General features: G+C 40.2%; 1 protein-coding gene across 1 annotated transcript; it reads right to left on the reverse strand.

Annotated features, from left to right (window-relative positions):
- Positions 1 to 33: 33 nt before the first annotated feature.
- Positions 34 to 27,417, reverse strand: ppp2r3c (protein phosphatase 2, regulatory subunit B'', gamma). The gene is made up of 13 exons (XM_063049784.1): positions 27,249 to 27,417; positions 19,353 to 19,480; positions 18,971 to 19,075; positions 15,724 to 15,836; positions 15,265 to 15,362; positions 15,104 to 15,174; positions 14,866 to 14,998; positions 12,182 to 12,237; positions 12,014 to 12,089; positions 11,780 to 11,916; positions 9,519 to 9,656; positions 665 to 724; positions 34 to 226 (listed from the first exon to the last, which is right to left on the reverse strand). The coding sequence occupies exons 1-13, from the start codon at positions 27,415 to 27,417 to the stop codon at positions 38 to 40; spliced, it is 1,473 nt and encodes a 490-aa protein (XP_062905854.1). The 3' UTR covers positions 34 to 37.
- Between the last annotated feature and the right edge of the window lie 70 nt (positions 27,418 to 27,487).

Raw genomic sequence — 27,487 nt, forward strand, 5'->3', positions numbered from 1 at the left:
ATAACTGAGGGGAAAGAAAAACAAGCAATGCACAAAATCATGGATCTTCCAGATCAGCACCACCATCGTTGTCACTTGCAACAAGAACTTCTCGGTTTTCATAAGTCCAAAATCCATTTAGATCAATCAGAATGCTGCTGACAGTGTCACCTTGCCCACTGCTTATTAAATCTTGAAGGGTGATTTTATATGGATCTTTAGGCTTAACCATGTCAAAGATTTCATCCTGCAAAATTTAAAATGTTCTTTAGAGAATTTTATAGATCAAACATTAATTACAGTAAAACAAGCCTAAGTTTTCTTATTCTACCAAGGTGTAACAGCTGAGCTAGGGCTTCCAGAGCTCCCAACAGAAACTTGTTGCCACATTTCTACAAAATGAGGCATAATTGCAGGTTTGTGTGCCTTTTTACAGTTGGATTGTGGAGGTGCAATTTAAAGCTGTATGTTAATAGCATAGGTCTTCGTAGAGCAATAGGAATACCAACAATTTGAAAGGAAAGTCGCTAGACAAACATTTGGTACTCCCAATCACTGCTTTTGATTTGTGATAAACAATTTATTCCTGTCCCCATCTATTATGTTGATCAAATGACAAATTGCAAAATAGTTGTGCTTTTGTATTATTTATCATCAATATGACTTCTCACAGTTACAAATATACCTTAACATCCTGAAAAGAAACTGGTTCCTGCCCGTGAAGCTTCATTTGCTCCTGGATAGCCTATATGAATACAAACAAATAACATTAACTTCATTTCAATTGCAAATAAATCAGCAAAATGCTTTTGCTAAAATCTATGTCAGCATTTAGGTTTGTAAACATGTAATGAACATTTGTTTAGAGTTTATTAATTTCCATGAAAACCGAACAGCTTTGCTAATGTCATGGAGGGAACGAATCTGCCTTGTATGTGACTCCAGCTTCACGCTAATGTTTGGCCCACCTGTCACTACATGGCCATTAAATCATCAAAAAGTAGATAGACATATGCAATATATCAAGGCATTATTCTGCAAAGCATGCCTTGTTGATAAATCAAACCAGGTGTCAAAGTCTCCAGCTTGCATTCATTCATAATTATGTCTATGAGACAGTATCCCAAGCACCTTTCAGCATCAGCACAGTGGAGTCTTGATTATTGGGAGTTCTCAGTATTAGCCAGACTCTAAGTTATATATCAACAGGTTAAATAACAATGAACTCTTGTGCTGATTCTCACCTCCCTTTATGAGGCACCATTCAGAGAAGCCACGAAAATAATGTACTTTGGGTGGAGATTATATATTCCAACGCTGAGGATGGTTTGGTACCTAGATAATCTGGCCAAACCCTGAAGGATGTTGCTGTCAGAATGAGGCTGCAGCAGATGGCTCTTTCTCTATGGGTTGTTCAAAAAAAGCCTGACCATAGTCCATTGGACCTCAGCCAAATTACATAACTACTTCCACATCTTAAATACAACAATCTCAAACAAGCTATTGATCTGTTTGAGGATGAAAAAAAATAAATATTCAACAAGAATATAGGATATCAAAAGTTTCATCAGATACATAAAGTGTAAAAGAGAGGCAAGAGTGGATATCGGATCGCTGGAAAACAATGCTGGACAGGTAGTAATGGGGTCAACAAAATAATGGACCAACTGAATAAGTATTTTGCATCAGTCTTTACTGAGGAAGACACTAGCAGTATGGTGGAAGTTCCAGGTGTCAGGGGGCATGAAGTGTGTGAAGTTACCATAATGAGAGTGAAGGTTCTTGGGAAACTGAAAGGTCTGAAGGTAGATGAGTCACCTGGACCAGTTGGTGTACACCCCAGAGTTCTGAAAGAGGTGGCTGAAGAGATCATTGGGGCAATAATCTTTCAAGAATCACTAGATTCTGGAATGGTTCCAGAAGACTGGAAAATTGTAAATGTCACTCCACTCTTCAAGAAGGGAGAGTGGCAGAAGAAAGGAAATTATAGGCCAGTTAGTCTGACCTCAGTGGTTGGGAAGATGTTGGAGTAGATTATTCAGGATGTCTCAGGGGACTTGGAGGCTCATGATAAAGTAGGCAGTAGTCAGCATAGTTTCCTCAGGAAAAACCTTGCATGACAAATTCATTGGAATTCTTTGAAGAAGTAACAAGATAGACAAAGGAGAATCGGTTGATGTTCTGTACTTGAACTTTCAGAAGGCCTTTGACAAGGTGTCACACATGAGGCTGCGTAACAAGTTATGAGTCCATGGTATTACAGGAAAAATTCTAGCATGGATAAAGTCATGGCTGATTGGCAGGAGGCGAAGAGTAGGAATAAAAGGAGCCACAGGGGTCTGTGTTGGGACCGATTCTTCTTACTTTATATGTCAATGATTTTGATGATGGAATTGCTGGCTTTGTACAGTTTGCAGAAGACATGAAGATAGGTGGAGGTGCAGGTAGTTTTGAGGAAGTAGAGAGGCTACAGAAGGACTTAGACCGACTCGGGGAATGGGCAAAGAAATGGCAGATGGTATATAGTGTCAGGAAGTGAATGGTAGAAGAAATGGAAGGGTTGACTATCTTCTAAATGGAGAGAAAATAGAAAAAAACTGGGTTCAAAGGGACTTGGGAGTCCTTGTTCAGGATTCCCTAAAGTTTAATTTTCAGGTTGAGACTGTGGTGAGGAAGGCAACTGTGACGTTAGCATTCATTTCAAGAGAACTAGAATATAAAAGCAAAGACGTAATGTTGAAACTTCATAAAACACTGGCGAGGCCTCACTTGGAATATTATGAACATGTTTGGGCCCTTTATCTTAGAAACAATGTGCTGAAACTGGAGAGGGTTCAAAGGAGGTTCACGAAAATGATTCCAGGATTGAATAGCTTGTCATATGAAGAGTGTTTGATGGCTCTGGGCCTGTATTCAGTAGAATTCAGAAGAATGAGGGGTGACCTCATTGAAACCTATTGAATGGTGAAAGGCCTTTATAGAGTGGATGTGGAGAAGACGTTTCCTACAGTGGGAGAATCTTAAGAATAGAGGACACAGTCTCAAAATAGAGAAGCGTCCTTTTACAACGGAGATGAAGAGGGATTTCTTTAGCCAGAGTGGTGAATCTGTGAAATTCTTTGCCACAGGCAGCTGTGGAGGCAAGACTTTATGTATATTTAAGGCAGAGGTTGATAGATTCTTGATTGGTCAGAGCATGAAGGGATACAGGGAGAAGGCAGGTGATTGGGGCTGAGAGGAAAATTAGATCAGCCACGATGAAATGGCAGAGCAGACTCGATGGGCTGAATGGCCTAATTCTGCTCCTATATCTTATGGTAACAATGCAAGTCCGGTGGTGGTACTAAACAAATCAGCCTGATCAGCATAAAGGAGCGATCCGAGCTGGCATGGCCCTACCCGACCCTGAACATTTACTGGAATATATACTGCACCTGACCCAAACCCAATACATACAGCTGGGCTCCAGCAGGTTTTAGTCCTCACCAATCTACTATTAGCTGATACATCTGTTAATGACACATCACTATTTGTTATCATTGCAATCATTCTGGAGTGGCCATTTTCACAAGGGTGGGAGCATTGTGCAGCAATACCACCATGTTGAGTGTTTCAGATCAACAGATCCACTATCTTAAAAATCAGCTCTCAAAGCACTGTGCCCAAAGGCATTAATGGAAAACATTTCAGTGTCCTGTTTCTCACTGGGAAGGTACTGCCTGTTGTTCTGAATATCCCCAGCGTTTTGATTTCATTTTAGATTTACAGCAACTACTGTTTTTTGCTTTTCAATTAACAAGTGGGTAACTTCGCAAAGGTCTGCATCTTGAGCAACAAAAGACCCCAGCACTCTAATGCAAGTCTGTACAGGTTTCCATCATCCTGACTGGAACATAAAATTCTGTTCTCTTTCTTGCTTGATCAAAATTTTGGAAAATCTAATGCAACATCATTCTGTGCACGTTTAGAATGTACACTGAACAATTGGCTATTAATTCGGAGGTTACAGCATTTTATAGTATAAACAGGCCCTTTGGTGTACAAAACCTGTGCAGGCCATGGTGTCAATTAAGCTAATACCTTCAGTTTACACCTGATCTGTATCCCTCCACTCCATCCATATTCTTGTGCCTATCCAAAAGCCTCTTGATGCCACTATCATTTCCATCACCACCACCATCCCCAGTAGCACATCCCAGCTACTACCACTCTGTTTAAAAAAAACTTACCCCACACATAGTCATAGTCATACTTTACTGATCCTGAGGGAAATTGATTTTCGTTACAGTTGCCCCAACCAAGAATAGAGTATAAATATAGCAATATAAAACCATAAATAATTAAATAGTAATATGCAAATTATGCCAGGATATAAGTCCAGGACCAGCCTATTGGCTCAGGGTGTCTGACCCTTCAAGGGAGGAGTTGTATAGTTTGATGGCCACAGGCAGGAATGACTTCCTATGACGCTCAGTGTTGCATCTCGGTGGAATGAGTCTCTGGCTGAATGTACTCCTGTGCCCAACCAGTCCATTATGTAGTGGATGGCAGACATTGTCCACAATGGCATGCAACTTAGACAGCATCCCCCTTTCAGACACCACCGTCAGAGAGTCCAGTTCCATCCCCACAACATCACTGGCCTTATGAATGAGTTTGTTGATTCTGTTGGTGTTTGCTACCCTCAGCCTGCTGCCCCAGCACACAACAGCAAACATGATAGCACTGGTCACCACAGACTTGTAGAACATCCTCAGCATTGTCCAGCAGATGTTAAAAGACCTCAGTCTCCTCAGGAAAAAGAGACGGCTCTGACCCTTCTTGTAGACAGTCTCAGTGTTCTTTGACCAGTTCAGTTTATTGTCAATTCATATCCCCAGGTATTTGTAATCCTCCATGACCACACTGACCCCCTGGACTCACCCACTATAGGAAACATCCTTTCAACATCCACTCTATCTAGGCCTTTCAATATTCGATAGGTTTCAATTAATCTACCCCATTCTTCTAAATTCCAATGAGTACAGATACAGAGCTATCAAGCATTCCTCATACATTAACCCTTTCATTTCTTGAATCAATCACATAAACCTCCTCTGGACCATCTCAAATGCCAGCACATAATTTCCTAAGAGGCCCAAATTTGCTCATAATGCCCCAAGTGTGGTCTGACCAATACCTTATAAAGGGTCAGCTTCATATCCTTGCTCTTATATTTTAGTCCTCTTGAAATAAATGTTAACATTACATTTGCCTTCCTTACCACTGATTCAACTTGCAAGTTAACCTTCAGGGAACTCACAACGAGGATTCCCAAGTCCCCTTGCACCTCTGAGTTTTGAATTTTTTCCCCAGTTAGAAAATAGTCCACACCTTTATTCTTTTTACCGAAGTGCATGACCATGCACTTCCCTACACTATATTCTATCTGCCACTTCATTGCTCATTCTCCCAATCTGTGCAAGCCTTTCTGCAGACTCCCTGCTTTCTCAACACTGCCTGCCCCTCCACCTATCTTTGTGTTGCCTGCAAACTTGGCTACAAATTCATTAATTCCATCATCCAAATCGTTGCCATTCAATATGAAAAGAAGGTAACCTGTGGGGAAAACCACTAGTCACTGGCAGCCAGCCAGAATAGGCCCCCTTTATTCTGACTCTTTGCCTCCTGCCAGTCAGCCAATCTTCTATTGATGCTAGTATATTCCCTGTAATATCCTGGGCTCTTATCTTGTTAAGCAGCCTCATGAGCAGCACCCTGTCAAAGGCCTTACAAAAATCCAAGTACACAACGTCCACTGACTCTCCTTTGTCTAATCTGCCTGTTATTTCCTCAAAGAATTCTGACAGATTTGTCAAGCAAGATTTCCCCTCAAGGAAACCATGCTGTCAATAGCCTATTTTACCATGCACTTCTCAGTACTCTGAAACCACATCCTTAATAAAGGACTCCAACATCTTTCCAATCACTGATGTCTAGGCTAACTGGCCTATAATTTCATTTCTTCTGCCTCTTTCCCTTTTAAAGAGTGAAGTGACATTTGCAATTTTCCAGTCCTCCAAAACCACTCCAGAATTTACTGATTTCTGAAAGATCATTATTAATGCCTCCACAATCTCTTCAGCTACCCCCTTCAGAACCCTGGATATAGTCCATCTGGTCCAGGTGACATCTACCTTCGGGCCTTTCAGCTTCCCAAACACTTGGTAATATAATAGCAACAACCCTCACTTCTGCCCCATGATGTTCTCGAAGTTCTAGCATTCTGTTAGTGGCTTCCACAGTGAGGATTAAAACAAAATACTTGTGAAGTACATTCGCTATTTCATTAACCTCCATTACATACTCTCCAGCATCATTTTCTGGTGGTCCAATATCCACTCTCGACTCTCTTTTACTCTTTATATATATGAAAATAACCGTTAGTATTCTCTTTAATATTATTAGCCAGTTTACCTTCATATCTCATCTTTTCTCTCCTTATGGTTTTTTAGTTGCCTTCGTTGGTTTTTAAAAGCTTCCCAACCCTCTAACTTTCCACTATTTTTGCTATTGTATATGCCATCTCTTTCACTTTTATGCTGTCTTTGACAGTCCTTGTCAACCACAGTTGCTTCATCCTCTCTTTGGGATGTATTTATTCTGCACCTTTTGAATTGCCCTCAGAAACTCCATCCATTGCTGCTCTGATGTCACCTCTAGTATTGTCCCCTTCCAATCAACTTTGACCAGCTTCTCTCTCATGCCTCTGCAATCCCCTTTACTCCACTGAAATATTGATACGTCCGATTTTAGCTTCTCCTTCACAGCCTGCAGGGTAAATTCTAACATATTATCATCACTGCCTTCAATGGATTTCTTCACCTTAAACTAATCAAATCTGATTCATTACACAACATCCAATCCAGAATTGCCTTTCCCCAAGTGGGCTCAACCACAGGCTGCTCAAAAAATTCCCTCTCTTAGATCCAGCACCAACCTGATTTTCCCAATCTACTTGCATATTGAAATCCCCCATGACTATCGTTAACTTATTACATGCCTTTTCTATTTCCCATTGATATTTATATCCCACATCCTGGCTACTGTTTGGGGGCTTGTACATAACTCCCATCAGGGTCTTTTTCCCTTTGCAATTTCTTAACTCTACACACAAGGATCCTACGTACTCCGGTGCTGTGTCACCTTTTTCTAAGGATTTGATTTCAATTTTTACCAACAGAGCCACTCCATCCCCCCGCCTACCTTTCAATACAAGGTGCATCCTTGGATGTTAAGTTCCCAACTATCTTTTCAGCCATGATTCAGTGATGCCCACAACATCAAACAACACATGCAAAATGCTGGAGGAACACAGTAGGCCAGGCAACGTCTAGAGAAAAAAGTAGTCAATGTTTTGGGCCAAATCCTTCAGCAGGCCCACAACATCATATCTGCCAATCCCCAACTGCACATGATCATCTATCTTATTCCATAAACTGCATGCCATCAGATATATCTCCAGTACTCTATTCATCACCCTTTTCAATTTTGACCCCATGTTATACTTCTGCTCATGCCATTGATTGCAATTTTGCCCTGTCATCTGCCTGTCCTTCCTCACAATCTCACTCACATTGCATCTCATTGTATACCAATTGCCCTATCATCACTCTGGTTCCCATCCTTCTGCAAACTTAGTTTAAACCCTCCTCAACAGCTCTAACAAACCTACCTGCAGATATTGCATCCCACCCCCACCCCGTATTCATCCTTTTTGTACAGGTCACACTTTCCCCAGAAGAGATATCAATGATCCAGAAACCTGAAACCGTGCCTCCTGCACTACTTCCTCAGCCACTTATTCATCTGTACTATCGTCCTACTCCTGCCCTCACTAGTTTGTGGTACTGGGAGTAACCCACAGCTTCAGCCTCTTCTCCAACTCCGTATACTCACTGCGCAGGACCTCTTCCCCCTCTCTACCTACAGTATGTCATTATGCAACACAACCTCCAACTGCTCATCTTCGCTCTTGAGAATCTTCTGTAGCCGCTGAGACATCCTGGACACTAGCACCTCGGAAGCAACACGCCATCACGGCTTCTTCTCATGGCCACAGAATCTGCTGTCTGTTCCTCTGACTACCGAGTCTCCTATCACTCCTGCCTGATTTTACCCTTCCCTGCAGAGCCTCAGAGCCAGCATTAGTGCCAATGATCTTGCTGTTGATGCTGTGTCCTGATAGGTCATGTCCAACCCCCTCCCCCATACCCTGCAGCACCCACAGGGGTATTCTTGTTGCTGAAGAGAATAGCCATGGTGAACTCTGCTTACTTCTTCTGGTGGTCATCCACCTACTATCTGAAGACTGCACCCTGGGCGTCACCACCTCAGTAAGTCTCATCGCTAAAGTTTTCAGCATCTCAGATGGTCCTGAGTGCACCCAGCTCCAGTTCCAGTTCCTTGACTAGTCAGTCAGTTGGGTGCACTTCCTGCAGAGATAATCATCAGCGAGACCATTAGGTACTCTGAAATCCCTCATCTCACAGGAGGAGCATTCTACTATTGTCCTGCCTACGCTTGTTATACCTCTAACTTATCAAACTCAGGCTCTAGCCTGGGCCTGTTCTCACCCAAGCCTGTGGAGCTAAACCCTGCCCACTCCAACAATGGCCACTCTGCTTAAACTTTGCTTCTTTTTACTGGCTCAGTAAACCTCTTCTGAATCCTCTGCACCCTTCCTGTAATGGGGTGACCAAAAATGCACACACTAACCAGAAGTGCAGCCTAACCAAACTTTCAAGCAACTGCATCATGTCTTTGTGACTCTTATAACTTATGCCTTAGCGATGAAAGCAACTGTTACCATATGCCTTCTTTACCACTATCTACTTGCTTTGCTACTTTTATTACCTAGTGACACAATGCTTAAATTACTTAATGGTGAAAGTAATGGATGCGTACTGTGTAAACAGATTTAGGTATTACTATATATAGTGAAAACAATCTTAACTAAATTCGAGTTTCATTTAATTAACAATATATTGCACTAAAGAATATATAATGCAGTTAAACTTTGATAAGCTGGCATGCTCAGAACATTGGTGGTGCAAGACTAGCAGAATTTTGGTACTACTGGATGTTATTCCCTATTAACATCACAACACATTATTATATTAAACTTCTGTGTAATATATTTATAACTTTTCCGATGAGCCAACTAAGTTCAATGGGAGTGCAGGAAATAGGGTCCCAGTGAGTTGAAAGGGATCATGAGAAACGTCACCCAGTGAGGAGCCCGATTTCAGAACTGCAGGAATTCCGAGCAGTTGGATAATACATTATTGGAGTTTTATTGTAATGTAATAGTTAAATAACTTGGAGATTAGACACTAATTCACCTTTGAGAACTTGGGAAGGTGGGAAGGCCAAGCAGCTGGAATGAAAAGTCCCATGTGGTTAGAGCTCTGCTGGTAATGGCAAATGATTCACGTGGTTCCATGGTGAACAGTATTATCTACAGCATTTGTTAAACTTACACCAATCTCAACACTTACTCTGAAAAAAAAATTGAGGGAAAAAACATTTAGGTATCCTTTATTTTCCATATCTAATAACTTAAAGATATACTGGAGTGCAGCAGGTTCCTTTCGATTCTCCAAAGCAAGAACAAAGTCTAGGTAAGTCTTGTAATCCTGGAAAAAAAAATGCAAAAAAAGACAACATGACATCTATCTAACCTATGATTCACAAAGATATATCACACGTAAATATTAAGCATGGTATTAATATGGTAAACAAAAATTAGTCAATTTCTCTCACACAACATTTTCATTTCCCTTTTAATTTACTGAGCAGAGACATTTTTCTTCTTTCACCTTTCCGTGGTTTCAGTAAGAATACTAACATTTTAAAATGACAAGTGACCAGCAAGAAACATTAACCAAAAGCAAAAGAGAAAAGGAATGTGATGACTGGAAATCGGAAATATGTACTGAAATAGTGGAAACATTCAGTCAGGAAGTATTTCAGTTGATACTTCATTGGTATTGGAGGAAGTTAATTCCCTAACAAGTTTTAATTTGACACAAAATGTAGCGAAGCAGGATGGGGAGAGAACAAGAAGAAATATGACAACAGGAAATAATAAATTACAAAAAGCTGGTCATAGGTAAAAGGGTCGTAGAGGAACGAGAACGAAGAGTCGAGAGGAAATGTAACTGTGAATAAGAACCTTTACTAAATGCTGCTTTTCTAAAGAAAGCAATGATCATGATTTGAATGTGTTGAAATCATAAGACAATAAAGTTAATTTCTTAAGCAAGAAGTTGAGACGTTATTCCTCAACCTTACTTTTTGCCTGAGAGAAACAGGAAGCCAAGGAAAGAAATGTCAGTGGAAAAGTGTCAGGCAACAGGAAATTCAGTCAAGTTTACCAACTGAATGGATGTTCTGCAACATGAGCAGGGATTACAGTGTATGAAATGCAAAGTATAACAAATAAATTGTTATTTCACCTGGAAAGCACATTTGGGACCCTACACAAGAAAGGAAGCCAAATGGTGGTAGCAACTGAGGAGCGGACCAAGGTGTTACCATAGGAACAACTGCTTCAGAATGCTGAAAAGAGTGAGATCAAACTAGGAACGTAGAAGATTGAAGGATGGTCATACAGAGGTGTATAAAATCAAGAACGAACAGGTAGAGTGAACACACAATCTTTTTCCAGGTCTCAAAGCTAGAGGGCATAGGTTTAAGGTGAGAGGTGAAAGATTTCAAAGGGTCCTGAGGGGCAACTTCTTCATATAGAGGGTACTGCGTATAATGGAATGAGCTGAAGCAGGTATGATAATAACATTTACAAGACATGTGGAAAAGTACAAAAATAGGAGGGTGTTAGAAGGACATGAGTCAAATGTGGGCAAGTGGGACTAGTTTGGTTGCACAATGACCAGCATGGACGAGAAGGTCTGAAGGGCCGTTTCCTCTGTGACTGCTAGTAAAATGATAGAGCATTATCTATTGAATGTGAAGAATGAGCCTCCTTTAATTTATTAATTTCTCAGGACTGGTGTCACTGGCAAGGACAGCATTTGTTGGTCATGCCCATCCCTAGATGCCTTTGAAAAGATGATCATGACTCCCCAGCTGCAATCCTTCTGGTGAAGGCACTTCAGCAGAGCTTTAAGGTTAGGATGTTCAGATGTTATGCTCAGAGACTGGTGATGTGTAATTTGAAGGGGAATATATAGGTGGTGCTTTCTGAAGTACAATCAGAAAGCTGTGAGAGTCAATAGATGTTGGCTGTAAAGATCACCCTGAGATGAAAAATGGGGATATGAAGGTAAAGTGAGATCCAGAAATGGACTATGGCTTCCTTTGACCCATAATAAATGAGGTAGGAAAAAAAGCTTGCATAACAATAACCATATGACAAATAATGGACTTATAATGCACAATATAACTTGTCACATTAGACAATAATTGTTTGATACAAGTCATTTGACTTCAAATAGTAATCAGACATTCTTAATGGAGATAAAACATCAAAGAGCTTAATATTTTTAAAGTATACTATCAAAGAATTACAGTGGATTTATGCATAAACTAGGGTTAGTACATTAAAATAGCAGATTCAGAAATAAATGTGCTATGTCCAGCGTTAATAATCTATGAAGTCGTCGTAAGTCATACAGCTATTATTTATTACAATAGGTTAATATTTTGTGATGGTTGCAATGATGGAATTCCATTTCAATACACAAGGAAAAATTCTAACTAAAATAAATTGTTACAGGTTGAATTTGTAAACAATTACCATTTCTCCATCATATGTTAGACACTCCTGAAAGACTCGATCCAAAAACACTCCTGTAAGAGTTCCAGTACCATAACGTGACAATTCTTCTTTGCTGAGCATTCCATTGTGATCTTTATCTAGATTTAAGTATTGTCCTAAGGCATAAACAAAATTATATTAGAAAAACATGATTATAAGTAGTTATACCCACTTATTATGAATATAAAGTTCATGTATGCATCTAACACATACCATATACTCTCAATGCAGAGGGAGCAGAAAACCAGTTTGATTCTTGACTTTCTTTGGACAGTTCCTCATCTCTGAGCTACAAATAAAAGCGCCAAGGCAAAAGCAGTCACCATCTTTAAAATATATAAATACATCAGATTTGAAATTAAACTTTTATTAATGTTTTACCTCCAACAAATCATCCAGAAAGCTGCAGGCCAAAATATCTTGGATTTTTATCTTGCCTAGAAGGATATTAAATGAGAAAGTTTTGTATTGAACAATTGTATCAGCTTACATATAGTACCACGCAGAAGTGTTAGGCACGTATATATAGCTAGGGCACCCAAAACATTTGCAGAGCACTGTAGTAATGTCATGTATCACACTGTTCTGCTGCTGCAGCATAAAAAAAATCGTGACATGTGTGTGATGATAAACCTGATTCTGATGTGTGTCTCTACTGTGGACTGAGAGTGGGAGGGGGCAGGGAAAGGGGAATCACGTTTGGGAAAGAAAAGGGAAACAGGAGGGAGTGAGAAGCACCAGAGAGACATTCTATAATGATCAATAAACCAATTGTTTGGAATCGCATGACCTTGCCTGGTGTCTCAAGGCTGAGTGTGTCTGCACCCACCCCTGGCACTCCTATGCCTATTGTCCCTCATCACCCTGCCATAGTGCTCCACCCTCACCATTCCCAACATCCTTTGCTCCTGCCAGATTTACAAACTTGCTGTCTGCTCCACGTTGACAAATACAATAAGGTCCAAATGTCTTAGGCACCCTAGCTATGCATATATGTGCCTAAGACTTTAGCACAATACTGAACATAAAAATAACCTAAAGTTAAAAGGTTTGAATCAACAGACACCAACCTACTACAATTTCCGTTCCGATCAATTCTATCCATCAAATACCACAAGGATAAAAGGAGTGAATTTATACCTAGAGCCAGAGGATGTAAATGAAGTACTGGGACCGTTGCTTTTCACATTATTTAGATATTGGAATTGATGGCTTTGTTGCAAAGTTTGCAGATGATACGAAGATAGGTGGAGGGGTAGGTAGTGCTGAGGAAGCAATGCAATTGTAGTAGGACTTAAGACAAATTGGAAGAATGGACAAAAAGTGGCAGATGGAATACAGTGTTGGGAATTGTATGATAATGCATTTTGGTAGAAGGAACAATAGTGTGGACTATTATCTAATTGGGGAGAAGGTTCAAAAATCAGAGGTGTAGAGGGACAGGAGTCCTCGTGCAAGACTTCCAGAAGGCTAATTTACAGGTTGAACCTGTGATAAAGGCGGCAAATGCAATATTGGCATTTATTTCAAGGGAAATAGAACATAAAAGTAAGGAGATAATACTGAGCCTTTGTAAGACACTAGTCAGGCTGCACTAGAGTATCGCCAACAGTTTTAGGCCCAATATCTCAATGTGTTGTCATTAGAGAAAATCCAGAGGAGGTTCACGAGGATGATTCTGGGAATGAAGGGGTTAACATATGAGGAGCGTTTGGTAGCTTTGGGCCTGTACTCACCGGAATTCAGAAGAATGTGGGGGAGGATCTCATTGAAACCTACCGAATGTTGAAAGGACTAGATAGAGTAGATATGGAGAGGATGTTTCCTGTGGTGGGTGTTCCAGAACTAAAGGGCACATCCTCAAAATTGAGACACGACCCTTTAGGACAGAGGTAAGGAGGAATTCTTTTAGCCAGAGAGTAGGGAATCTGTGGAATGCTCTGCCACAGACTGCGGTGGAGGCCAAGTCCATGCGTATATTTAAAGCGGAAGTTGATAGTTTCCTGAGGGCATCAATGGCAAGAGGGCAGGTGTATAGGGTTGAGTGGGATCCAGGATCAGCCATAATGGAATGAAGGAGCATACTCGATGGGCTGAATGGCCAAATTCTGCTCCTGTGTCTTATGGTCTTAAGTACTAAATGAGTATTAGATGGGCTGATTTGTACGCTTGCAGATGAACAGAAAAAATGGTGGAGCTGCGGATAGTGAAGAAAATCATCAAAGTTGTCAGTGGGATACGGATCAGCAGCAACATGGCCCAATAAATGTTTAATCCGGGAAAGTGTGCGGTGTTGCACTTTGACAGGTAAGGGGAAAGTATCCAGTAAATTCTAATTCCAAATACTGATGTGAACACTAGCTCTGTGAGGATTTCAAAACAATGTCATGTATTCTTGCAACCATATAGCTGGCGCCAAACAACACGAGGTGATTCTTGTGAAAATATCGCACAGCTCTCAGATTATAAAACATCATTTGCTGTTTATTTGGCAGTAATCATTATGTACATGCTGTATGAGGATTATCTGTTCAGCACTTCCAGCTGACCATAGTCAAGGTACGTACCTAGAAATAATAGTGTCAAAATTAGATGGAGACTATATTGGACTGGCACAAGGAGAGTGCCTTAAAAGGAGAGGACTCAGACCTTGAGTTTATTCAAAACAATGGATGGATTTCTGGATTCTAAAGGGAATGAAGGAACTGGGACAATGCATATACGTAGATAGAGCTGATGTTGACTATCAGCCTTGCCGTTGTTAGATGGTGGAGGAGACTTGGGGGATGAGGTGGCCTATTCTTATTCCTACTTATGTTTCAGCCAAAAGCTTAAGTACATGAATCCCAGTCTGAGAATATTGTGAATCTACTTGCTCTCACATTTCATTGGATTGTGCAATTGTTTAACACCATCCTGGCAGCATGAGGACGAAAATAAATAATACGTTGGCTAATCATAGTGACAGTGCTAATTACCAAAACTGCTCAAGTAATCTACAATAGATATTCAAAATTAACAAAAACATTTGAATACAATGAAATATACAGTAGCATATAACTTGCCTGTTCTGAGTGGATCAAGGAAAAAGAAAAATTTTCTAACAGCTGTGCACACATAAAATGAATAGAAGGACTTCTCTAAGCCATCAAGCTGTGGTAAAGTTGGAATGAGCTCCAAAATGTAATTTTCCAAGTCCTGTTGGTATAATTTAGTAAAGTGTTAACATTTCATAGACACAACATATAGCATTAAAGGGGAATCATTTTAATTTAACCGTCAAGTCTGAGCACAAATACTTACAGATTCACGAAGATATCCTTGACCTGCTACATCATACAAACTGAGTCCTATTCTTGTCTGATGTAGCCAAACTGAAATGCAAGGTTTCAGTATGTTATAAATAACTGAATATTCAGTTAAAATAGAGATGAATGTACATTTATAGCTTATAATTCTATTACCTTTTCGCATGACATAATTGAAGAACTGCATAATGGAAATCCTCCCATATGGATCATTGTGCAAAAGTTTTGCAAATATCTTAGCTGCGAAGAACTGTCTGTTGGAATTCATTAAAATGCAATACAAAAGCTCTAATAAATTAAAAATGTCCTAAGATTAACATTTAAAGTATATGCTTCCGTTTTAACTTCATATGAAGAAGCTGGATAATTCTCTACAAAAATTACATCACAACTTCGAACCACTGAAGCAAGTAACAAGACACCAACCCACTCTTTTGAGAGTTTTCTGTTGTGCAGGCTACTTCAACAAAAGTAGCAGCTTTACTCAACTAATTACTTTATTTAATTTAAGCTAGGTCAAGTTACAAAGTATTATAAAGTTACGAAGTATTTTAATTAAAATACACTGAATTCCTTTGTTTTAAAAACCTCAAAAGATATACATAAGACACTTACTTGCATTTCTGGCCTGCCTTTTCTTTGACCTGCAGAAAATTTTCATAATTTATCATTGCTTCCTCTCCTAGCAAAGGAGGGGTTTGATGTTTGTCTAGGTGAAACCACAGATTCTACAAAACAAAATTAAACAAGAATAAGCTCAACTATTTCAGATTCAAAGTATTTGTTACGGAACCTGGAACACAGGTTGAACATTGGCTTTCGCATTGTGTTGTTAATCCAAAAGAAATCTAACATGCATCAGTAGAACCACAAACTTCTACAATCGAAAATATTTGTTTTAAATTTCTGTCAGCAAATTAAATTATAGATTCTGTTACAACTACTATGTGTAAACCATGACTAGGAAGCCAAATACTTTAGCAATTTACCAAGAATGCCATCCTTTTGTGATGCCTAGTCTGAATTATCTTGGCTCAAACTACCACGTCATGTGGCTAAGCATAACTCCAATGCCATCTTCAAATTTGCCCAGATACCACTGTTGCTGGATGAATCAGACAAGGTGACGAGTCAGCTTACTAGAGCAAGATAGGGTACCTGATTACGCAGTGCCATAACAATAACCTCTCGCTCAATGCCAGCAAAACTAAAGAACTGATTGTTGACTTCAAGAAGGGGAAGGAGGATAAACATGTGTGTCTATAACGAGGGATCAACAGTGAAGTAAGTCAGTATCTTTCAATTCCTGGGAATTAACCTATCAGGTGACTTGTCCTGGGCCCAGCACACCAATGCAATTAGAAGGAAAGCACTAACATCTTTTCTTTCTTCGGAGGTTAAGAAGGTTCGACTTGTCACCAAGCATTCGAACAGGGTACCTCAGTAGCGTCGCAGTTAGCGTGACGCTATTACAGCTCGGAACATCTGAGTTCAGATTTCAATTGCAACGTCATCTGTGAGGAGTCTGTACTTCCTCCGCAGGGCACGTGTGGGTTTTCTCCGGGTGCTCCAGTTTCTACCCACCGTCCAAAGACGTACCAGTTGGCAGGGTAAATGGTCATTGTAAATTGTCCCGTGATTGGGCGAGGGTTAAATCAGGGGTTGCTGGGTGGCACAGCTCAAAGAGCCAGAAGGGCCTATTCTGCGCACTCTCTCTCTAAATAAACAAAAATAAATAACTTCTACAGATGTACTGTTGAAAGTATCCTGACAGGTTTCATTTGTGGTTTGGTATGGCAACTCAAAAACATAGGAACACAAGAAGCTACTAAGAGAAGTGGACTCTGCCCAATAAATCATGGGCACATGCCTCCCCGCCACTGATGGTTTCTACTGGAGGCGCCACCTCAAGAAGACAACATTGATCAAAGATCCCCACCATCTGAGCAACGCCATGTTTTTGTAGCTACCATCAGGCAGGAGATACAGAAGTCTAATGTTATACACCACCAGGTTCAAGAACAGCTACTTCCCTTCGACCATTTGACTCTTGAAACAACCAGCTGCAGTTTAGCAACACTATGATCACTTTGAACTCTTTGCACTAAAGTGGACTTCTTTTGTTCTAATTGCACTTTCTGTGCATAACTGATGTTTAATAAATTGTTTCTCGTGAACCCTGTGTATAGGATGCTATGTGCCTGTGATGCTGCCGCATTGAAGTTTTTCAATGTACCTGTCCATGTAATAAACTTGACTTGGAGACTGAGACTGTCCGTTTAAATTCTAGAACTGTGAGGAAAATACGGAGGGAAGAAAGGCACAGCAGACATTGATCCTGGTCCTCACATAACAGCAAGCCAAAATGAAAAATAATTCAAACTTGAACTCATAAATTCATGTTTGAATTGGGTGGGGAGAACAGGAACGCAGGGATGATCACAGTGCCAGAAGGATGGGGGCAGTATTACTGTGCTTTTGTTCTGTTGTTTATATACTAATTATCTGGAGGCAATTAAACAACTTTCATTTTCACTTTGTATGTATCTTTGAATACAATGGTAGAGTTATGCTGTGTGAAATTTCTGCTTTTCCTGTGAACAGTATATATTAGGTGAACAAAACTTTACAAAGATTTTTGAAAGTGCAAGGCCATATTCAATCTGGTGTCAATTAAATCAGTGTTATTTTAAAAAGGGATTTTGATTGTATATTATGCTAATTTTGGTGCTACAAATTAATTTTTCATCCTGACAGAGCAATTCATTAAAGCTTCAAACATATCTATGCTTTCCATCAAAAATAATATCAACCTACTGTGCAAACGGTTTGATTTTCTTGAAGGCATCTACCTATCTTTATCTATCAATGCAAGTTCTCAAAACAAAAAGCAAGATTAAACTTCAAACATTTGTGCATGAATGTTTCTTCATAAGGTCAGATCTGGGCTTTTTTTGAAGATTGAACCATATTCTATTAATTGATTCTTCAAGAAAGTAAATAGTCCACACCTGTACACGAGACATAGATACCTTCAGGCACAACCAGATAATTAACACACTATATTTGCGTCACAACAGTAGCAGACAACTCCATCAAGAAAGAATCTAAACACTTACTTTGACCATTGCCAAGTTTTCCCACTGAAAACCTGGGAGTCTTAACTGGACCATATACTGAATAACATGGCTAAAAAATGAGTGTCCAAAAGAGAGTATATCCCTGACATCCCAAAGCCTTTCTATCACTTACAGCGCACAGGTCATAATAAAAGCAAACCAAAAAGGAAACTGCAATAATTTATTTATTGAGATACAGTGCAGAATAGGCCCTTCAGGCCCTTAAAGCTGCACTGCCCAGCATCTCCCGACTTAACCCTAGCCTAATCACAGGACAATTTACAATGACCAATTAACCTACCAACCGGTACATCTTTGGACGGTGGAAGGAAACTGGAGCACCCGGAGAAATTCCACGCATTCCATGGGGAGGACATACGAACTCCTTATAGATGACATCAGAAATGAACTCCAAACTCTGACACCTTGAGTTGTAATAGCGTCATGCTAATTGCTATGAGAGTTCAGTTAACAAAACTTTAAAATGCATTTAATAAAGATCTATTTGCCTCCTTTTTAACAAATGCTTTTTTTTTGCTACTCAGATACACTCAGTTACATTATTTAGCTCATGAAAAGCAAAACTATAACAAGCTCTTGCATTTACTTCCCTACTTTCTTGTTTGTGAATTACATAATCATGAATAAATATGACAATGAGGTAGATATCAAAATTAATCACACATTATAGTACATTCTGGTATCATCAATCATCATCTTATAAATGTAGAGGTTTTTCATACCTGTAACTCTTCATTATCTAACAATTCTCTACTCTTTCTTTGAAGAAATACTGCTCTGGATTCTTCTCTTAATTTCTGCAACAAAATTTCGTCTTCTGCTGGAAGCTTACAAAGCATTGAAAGGGTTTAGAAATCTTGTTAGTTTATTCTCAGCAAAACAGTTACAATTATGAAATACAGAAAGTAAATTACATTATCAACCAACATCAGTTATTAAAATACAAGAAATTACTCTAATTATAGTAAAACATTTGAACTTAAATTTAAAAACAAATAAATTTATACTGTTTCTATGATTATACAGATATTTGAAAATATATATTGCAATCCTGCAGCTTTTACATAGTGAAAACTATGCAAGCTGGAAATAGAAATTACTTACCCTATAATAAAATCTTGGGATGCTTCGGTAAGATAAATTGGCCATTTTCCTGTCTCCTCTCCATTCCACGTAATATTTAGTAAATAGTTCCATCTCATTATCCTTTAGTTCTTCATCTGTCTTTTTGGCTATTTCATTAAAACAAATAAAATAATAACACTTCCTTCAGTAAGAATATTGTGACCATTATCAACGAGCTGTTTTACATGTATTATTCAGTTATTATAAGTATCTAATAGTGGGACATATGTAATGAATATTTTTTCACTTATTTTCTTCTGCCAAGTACATTCAAACCGTTCTCAAAATTCTATTCTTACTCGCAACGCAATGTAAATATGGAAGAATCAAGTCAAGTGACTTGTTTTGCTAAGTAACCACAATATAAAAATAGGAAAATTGCATGTTTTGTATACATGCAATATTACTGTACTGTATTATCTTGCTGCTTATTTAGTTAATCAGCTTGTAGGCTGTTGGACTGATACTTGCACTGTTTATTCTATGAGCTTCTACTTAGTACAGTTAAAAGAAAACAATTTTTGCTTGAATTTCCAGTATCTGCGGATTTTCTCTTGTTTGGAATTTCTATATTTTCCCCAGGATCAACAACATTTCACAAATATCAGCCATTTAAAAATGGAGGAAGTTAATGGGAGAAACTGGAATGGTTTCAGTACTGAGCACAAACATGGTAGTGGTGTTTCTGCTCCCTTCAGAATGTCAATATTCTCTCTGAGTTTATGCTTAAAGAGTACTTCTATCATAGTGCAGCTAATATCCATGCACCAACACTGTAAGAGCAAAGATTAAACTCAACAAAGCTTCAGAGGCATTACAAATGTTGACAGGATGGTCCAATTTCAATTACTAATGAGTGGTGTTTTCTGAGACTTACATGTTAAGTTCTAATGAAAGTTGTGCATTTTAGAGTTATGAAAATAGAAAGTCTGATGCTATGTATATGGACTTTTCAAATACCTTTTGAGAAACTGCTACCTAGAAGCAAAATTGAAGCCAAAAGGAACTGAAGAGGAATATAAAATGTATACATAATTAACTATAAATCAGAAAGCAGAATGGCTGATTGTCATTTTGGATGGAATAATAGTTATGACCCATAAGGAGGTGGTATTCGGATTACTGCTTATTTTAATACATTTGAATGGCCTGGAATCAGATATAAAGGACATCATTTTGAAGGCAGCAATAGTCTGAAATGGAGTTAACAACAAGGAGAATAGGTGCAGATATCATGGGAAAAAAAGAGTTGATAAAGCAAACACACACAGAAGATATTTGACAGAAGCAGAGAGGAAAGAATGCAATAATGCAACATAAGCAAGATGATATAATTTTAAAGGGAACTTAGTAACAATATTATCTGAGATTTCCCAAAGAATATTTTTAAAAGTGGAAGGACAAGTAATGAAGAAGAACACATTGATTTTGTATTTCTAAATACAAAAAGAAAAGACATGCTAAATCATTATATATCACTAGTTAAGCTACTGGAGAAAATAAGAACCATACCAGTGGACTGAGCAGACGACACTCAAAATGCTGGAAGAACTCAGCAGATCAGGCAGCATCCATGGAAATGAATAAAGTGTCGATATTTCAGGCTGACACCCTTCTTCAGGACTGGAAAGGAAGGGCGAAGGTGCCAGAATAAAATAGTGGGGGGAGGGGGAGGAGGACTAGCAGGAAGGTCTTAAGTGAAGCCAGATGGGGGGGGAAGGCAAAGGGCTGGAGATGAAGGAATCTGATAGGAGAGGAGAGTGGACCATGGGAGAAAGGGAAGGAGGAGGGGCACCGGGGGAGGTGATAGTTGGAAGGGAAAAGGGCTGGAGAGGAAGGAATCTGATAGGAGAGGAGAGTGGACCATGGGAGAAAGGGAAGAAAGAAGGGCACCAGGGGAAGGTGACAGGCAGGCGAGGAAAAGAGGTAAGAGGCCAGAGTGAGGAATACAAGAGGGAAGGGAGAGAAAAAATTACTTCCAGAAAGAGAAATAAATGTTCAGGCTATCAGGTTAGAAGCCACCTAGACGAAAAAATGAGGAGTTGCGCCTCCTCCCTGAGAGTGGTCTCCTCCTGGCAGGAGAGGAGGCCATGGACCGACATGTCGGAACAGCAACGGGGATAGGAATCAGGCATCTGAGGTTGGCCACCAGGAAATTCTGCTTTTTGCAGATGGAGCGGAAGTGCTTGACAGAGCGGTCTCTCAATATACGTCAGGTCTCACCAATATCGAGGAGGCCACATTAGAAACATCGGATTTCACAAACAAGCCCAAGAGATTTGCAGGTAAAGTCTTGCCTCACCTGGAAGGACTGTTTGGGGCCTGAATGAAGGTAAGGGAGGAGGTGAATGGGCACATGTAGCAGTTCTGTCACCTGCAGTGAGATTAGTAGGGAGGGACAAATGGACAAGGGAATCATGGAGGGCGCAATCCCTGCAGAAAGCAGAGTGGGGGGGGTGAGGTAAAGATGAGTTTGGTGGTAAGATCCTGTTGAAGATGGCGAAAGTTGTGTAGAATGATGTGTTGGATGGGGAAGCTCATGGGGTGGTAGGAAAGGACAAAAAAGACTCTATCACTGTTAAGTCGGTGGGAAGATGGGGTGAGTGCAGATGTCTGGGAAATAGAGAAGATTTGGGTGAGGGCAACATCAATGGTGGAAGAAGGGAAACCCCATTCTTTGAAAAAGAAGGACATCTCTGATATACTGGAAAGGAAAGCAGCAAGGAAAGGGAACAGATGTGGCAGAAATGAAGGAACTGAGAAAAGGAAATGGCATTTTTACAGGAGATAGGGTGGAAAGAGGTATAGTCAAAATAGCCATGGAAATCGGTAGGTTTATAAAAGATGTCGGTAGGCAGTTTGTCTCCAGAGATTAAGACAGAGAGATTGAGAAAAGGGAGGAAGGTGTCAGAAATGAACTGTTAATTTAAGGGCAGTACAGAAGTTGGAGGCAAAGTCGATGAAATTGATGACATCAGTCAACATGGGTGCATGAAGCAACACCAATGTAGTCATCAATGCAGCGGAAGGAGAGATGGAAAGCATTACCAATGAAAAGACAGGCATAGCTGGTGCTCTGCGGGTACTCATGGCTCCCCTTGAGTTTAGAGAAAGTGGAAGGAGCCAAAGGAGGGTGTTGAGGATGAAGACCAGTTCTGCCAGACAGAGGAGAGTGGTGGTGGAGGGGAACTGGTTGGGTCCTTAGTTGAGAAAGAAGTAGAGAGCTTTAAGGCTTTCCAAATGGGGGATAGAAGTGTTCAACAACTGGGCAGCCATGGTGAAAATGAGGTGGTCTGGGCCAGTTGTTGAGGAAATCGAGTACATATGAAACATTGGGGATGCAGGTGGTAAGGAAATGAAACAAGGGGGATTGAATGGAGTTGAGGTATGCGGACACAGGTTCAGTGGGGCAGGAGCAAGTAGAGACAACGACCATACCCGGTCTGCCATGTTTGTAGATCTTGGGTAGGATGAACTTTCACCCACCACATCCATGCCATATTTATGTTTGCTCTCAACACCACTGCTGTTGGCTGAATCAAAAGTGGTGATGAAACGGCATATACAATGGTGCTAGAAACTTTGTGAACTCTGTAGAATTTTCTCAATTTATGCATAAATATGACCTAAAATATGATCAGATCTTCACACAAGTCTAAAACTAGGTAAAGAAAACCCAGTTAAGTAAATAACACTAAAAACATTATACTTGTTCATTTACTTATTGAGAAGAATTATTCAATATTACATGTATTTGTTGGAAAAGAATGTATCTCTGGGGTAATGCCTTCTATAAAAGCTGTTTGGAGTCAGGTGTTCTAATCAATGAGGTGAGATTGGAGGTGTGAGTTGTAGAGGTGCCCTGCCCTATAAAAAAGGCACACAGAGTCAGGTTACTGACAAAGCCTGTGCCTCTCAAGAAAGAGCTGTTTATCTGCACTACGCCTCAATCAAAACAACTTTTACAGCACCTTAGAAGAATTGTAGAGATGCATGAAGCTGAAAAAGGCTACAAAAGCATTTCTAAAAACCCGAGTGTTCATCAGTCCACAGTAAGAGAAATTGTCCACAGAGGAAACTCAGTACTGATGTTACTCTCCCTAGGAGTGGGCATCAAACCAATAGCATAATGTGCAATGTTGAAGGAGACGACAAAGAACCCAAGAGTAACAGCAAAAGACCTGCAGAAATCTCTAGAACTTGCTAAAAGTCCCGTTCATGTGTCCACTATAAGAAGCACAATGAACAAGAATGGTGTTCATAGAGGGACACCACGGAGGAAACCACTGTTCTCCAAAAAAAAAAGCATTGCTGCACGTCTGAAGTTTTCAAAAGACCATCTGGATATTCTACAATGCTTCTGGGACAATGTTCTGTGGACAGATGAGACAAGAGTTGAACTCTTTGGCAGAAATGCACATTGTTAGGTTTGAAAGAAAAAGGGCACTGCACACCAACACCAAAACCTCACCCCAACTGTGAAGCATGGTGGTGGAAGAAGCATCATCGTTTGGGGCTACTTTGCCGCCTCAGGGACTGGACAGCTTGCAATTGTAGAGGAAAGAATGAGTTCAAAATCGTATCAAGACATTTTACAGGAGAATGTCAGGGTAGCAGTCTGTCGCCTGAAACTCAATAGAAGTTGGATAATGCAACAAAACAGTGATTCAAAAGACAAGGGTACATCAACAACAAAATGGTTTAAAAAGAAGAAAATTCATTTTCGAATGGTCGTCAAAGTTCTGACCTTAATCCTAGAGATGGTGTGGAAGGACCAGTTCATGCAAGGAAGCCCACCAATATCCCAGAGTCGAAGCAGTTTTATTTTTAAGGAGAAATGGCCTAAAATTCCTCCAAGCTGATGTGCAATACTGATCAACAATTAGCGGAAATGTTTGGTTGAAGTTATTGTTGTACAAGCGGGGGTCACACCAGTTACTGAAAGTAAAGGTTCACACACTTTTTCCAACAAATACATGTAATATGGGATATTTTTTCTCAATAAATAAATGAACAAGTATAATGTTTTTTGTGCTATTTTTTTAATTGGGTTCTCTTTATCTAGTTTTAGGGCCTGTGTGACGATCTGATCACATTTTAGGTCATATTTATGCAGAAATTGAGAAATTTCTACAGAGTTCACAAACTTTATAGCACCACTGTAGGAGGGACAATGCAAATCTGGTTGAATGGTGCCACAACAACAACCTCTCACTCACTGTCAGCAAAACCAAAGAGCTTACCATTGACTTCAGGAACAAGCTGCCAGAGGTCCATGAGCCAGTTCTCATCAGTGGATCAAAGCGGAGAGGGTCAGTAACTTTAAATTCCTTGGTGTTACCATATTAGAGAATCTGTCCTGGAACCAGCACGCAAGTACCATCAGAAAGAAGGCATGGCGGTGCCTCTACTTTCTTAGAAGTTTGCATTGATTCAGTATGTCATCCAAAACTTTGACAAACTTTTATAGATGCACAGTGAAGAGCATCAGGGCCTGGAATGGAAACACCAATGCCCAAACGAAAAGTCTATAAATAGTGATGGATACAGCCCAGTCCATCACAGGCAAAGCCTTTGCCATCACTGAGCACATTTACAAGCAGCGCGAGCCCAAGAAAGCAACATCCATCACCAAGGACCCCCATCATCCAGGCCATGCTCTCTTCCTGCTAGCACCTTTGGGCAGGAGGTACCAGAATCTTAGGTCCCACACCACCAGGCTCCTGAACCAGAATGGATAACGTCACTCACCTCAATGCTGAACTGATTCCACAATCTATACACTAATTTTCAAAGACACTATAACTCATACTCTCAGTATTACTTATTTACTTTTATAATTATTTTCAGAATTTGTCTTCTTTTGCACATTGGTTGTTTATCAGTCTTCAGTACTTCATAAATTATATTGTAGTTTATTTTTCTGTACATGGCTGAAGCTAAGGAATCTCAAGGTAGTGTATGGTGACACACAAGCAGTTCTGATAATAAATTTACTTTAAATTTTGAACATTGACGATCAAATTCCCATCTATATTAATCCCATTTACAAGCACTTAGTCAGTAGTCTTTTATACCTGGGGGATTCAAATAGGTATTTTGTACAAAATTGGTAAGAAAAAAAATTAATATCAAAATCACAAAGAGTTTAGCTCAAATAAAGCAAAAACTCTCTGCTGGGAGATGGTTTTTCATGTAGAGGATATACATTTAAAACGAGATGCGGAGGCTTACATGAATAATTACAGGCAGCATGGCAGTGTAGTAGTTAGCACAATGGTTTACAGTACCAGTGATACAGGTTCAATTCCCACCGCTGTTTGTAAGGAGTTTGTACTTTTGCCCATGGCTGTGCGGGTTTCCGCTGGGTGTTCCGGTTTCCTCCCACGGCCAAAAATGTACCAGTTAGTAGGTTAATTGGTCATTGTAAATTGTCCCGTGATTAACTAGGATTGCTAGATGGCACAGCTCGAAGGGCTACTCTGTGCTGTCTCAATAAGCAATATGGAAAACATTACCATCAAGAGTAGCAGAACAAGTTTCATGGAACATTAAAAGTGATTTTAATAGACTATTGAAGATAATTTCAGAACAAAGGAGAAAGAAAGGGGCAAAAACAAGAGATTCTACAGATGTGGAAATCTTGAGTAACACACACAAAATACTGGAGGAACTCAGCAAGTCAGGCAGCATCTACAGAGGAGAATAGAGTCAATGTTATGGGCCACAAGTCTTCATCAGGACTAGAAAGGAAGAGGGCAGAGACCAGAGGCCAGACTATGAAGGTGGTGGTGGTGGTGGTGGTGGGGTGTGAAGTACAAGCTGGCAGGTGATATGCAAAGCTTGGAGAGGTAGAAGATGGGTGGGTGGGGGATGCGGGATGAAGTAAGAAGCTGGGAGGGCACAAGTGAAAGAGGTTAAAGGCTGAAGGAAAAGGAGCCTAACAGGGGACGATTGTGGACCATGGAATAAAGGAGAAGTGAACTAGAGGTGATGGATAGGTAAGAAGGTAACCAGAATGGGGAATGGGAAATGGGGAGAAGGGAGAGTACCAGAAAATGGAGACAAGGGGAGAGTAATTATTGTAAGTTTATATACATTGATTTCTCTAACTTCTAGGTAATTACTACTTCCTCCTCTCTTTTTCCCATTCCCCATTCTGGTTTCCATCTTACCCCTTCTCTTCTCACCTGCCCGTTGGCTCCCTCTGGTTCCCTTCCTCCTTCCCTATATTCCATGCTTAACAGTCCTCTCCTATTAAGACTCCTTCAGCCCTTTAGCTCTTCTACCTGTCATCTCTCAGCTTCTTACTTCATCCACCTTCCCACTCAATTAGTCTTAACTATCGCCTGCCTCTTTGCCTGCCCCAACTCCTTATTCGGTCTTCTGCCCCCTTCCTTTCCAGTCCTGACGAAGGGTCCCGACCCACAACGTCGACTGTTTCATTCGCCTCCATAGATGCTGTCCGAGTTCCTCCAGCATTTTATGTGTTGTTGAGAAAAGCAACGTGACAGCTGGAAAATCCTTCCAAAGAGTAAGTAAAAGTGGAGCGAATTGCTTTTTGTGCTGCTTCGGAATTAAACCGATGATCAAAAATCAGATTTTCAACTTTTTACATTTTTGTTTTAGATTTCCAGCATTCGAATGTGTTCATGAGTTCAATCCTAGATACATATGCCTTCAGCAACTATTGCAATTCATTAAAAAGTTTACCGTAACTAAGCGATTTACAATCAGACAGCAATGTTATCAGTAGCACAATTAATGGTGAAACCTCGCTTCTTTACTTACATAATTGCAAATACAAACCCCAAAATCCTAATGAGGAGATGAGTGCCTATGTGGTCTTTGTGCTCACTAAGCGAAGACACTTACGTTTCTGGGAAGCCACAGTTCTCAACCGATTCTTTAACGTCTGTTTCCAATCCCGAGCCGGGGCCGGAGTCGGAGTCGGAGTCGGAATTGGGACCGGGGCCGCAGCCGGTGCCTGGCCCTCGACCGTCTCCATGGCGCTGCTGCCGGAATCGCCGTCCGGCAACCTCATTGGTTGAATGTCTTTCACTCTCACCTCTGACCCTAAGACCTTCTCCAGACAACCAATGCTCAGCGGCGGC

Source organism: Mobula hypostoma, chromosome 1 (genome assembly GCF_963921235.1).
Source record: "Mobula hypostoma chromosome 1, sMobHyp1.1, whole genome shotgun sequence".
NCBI lineage: Eukaryota > Metazoa > Chordata > Chondrichthyes > Myliobatiformes > Myliobatidae > Mobula > Mobula hypostoma.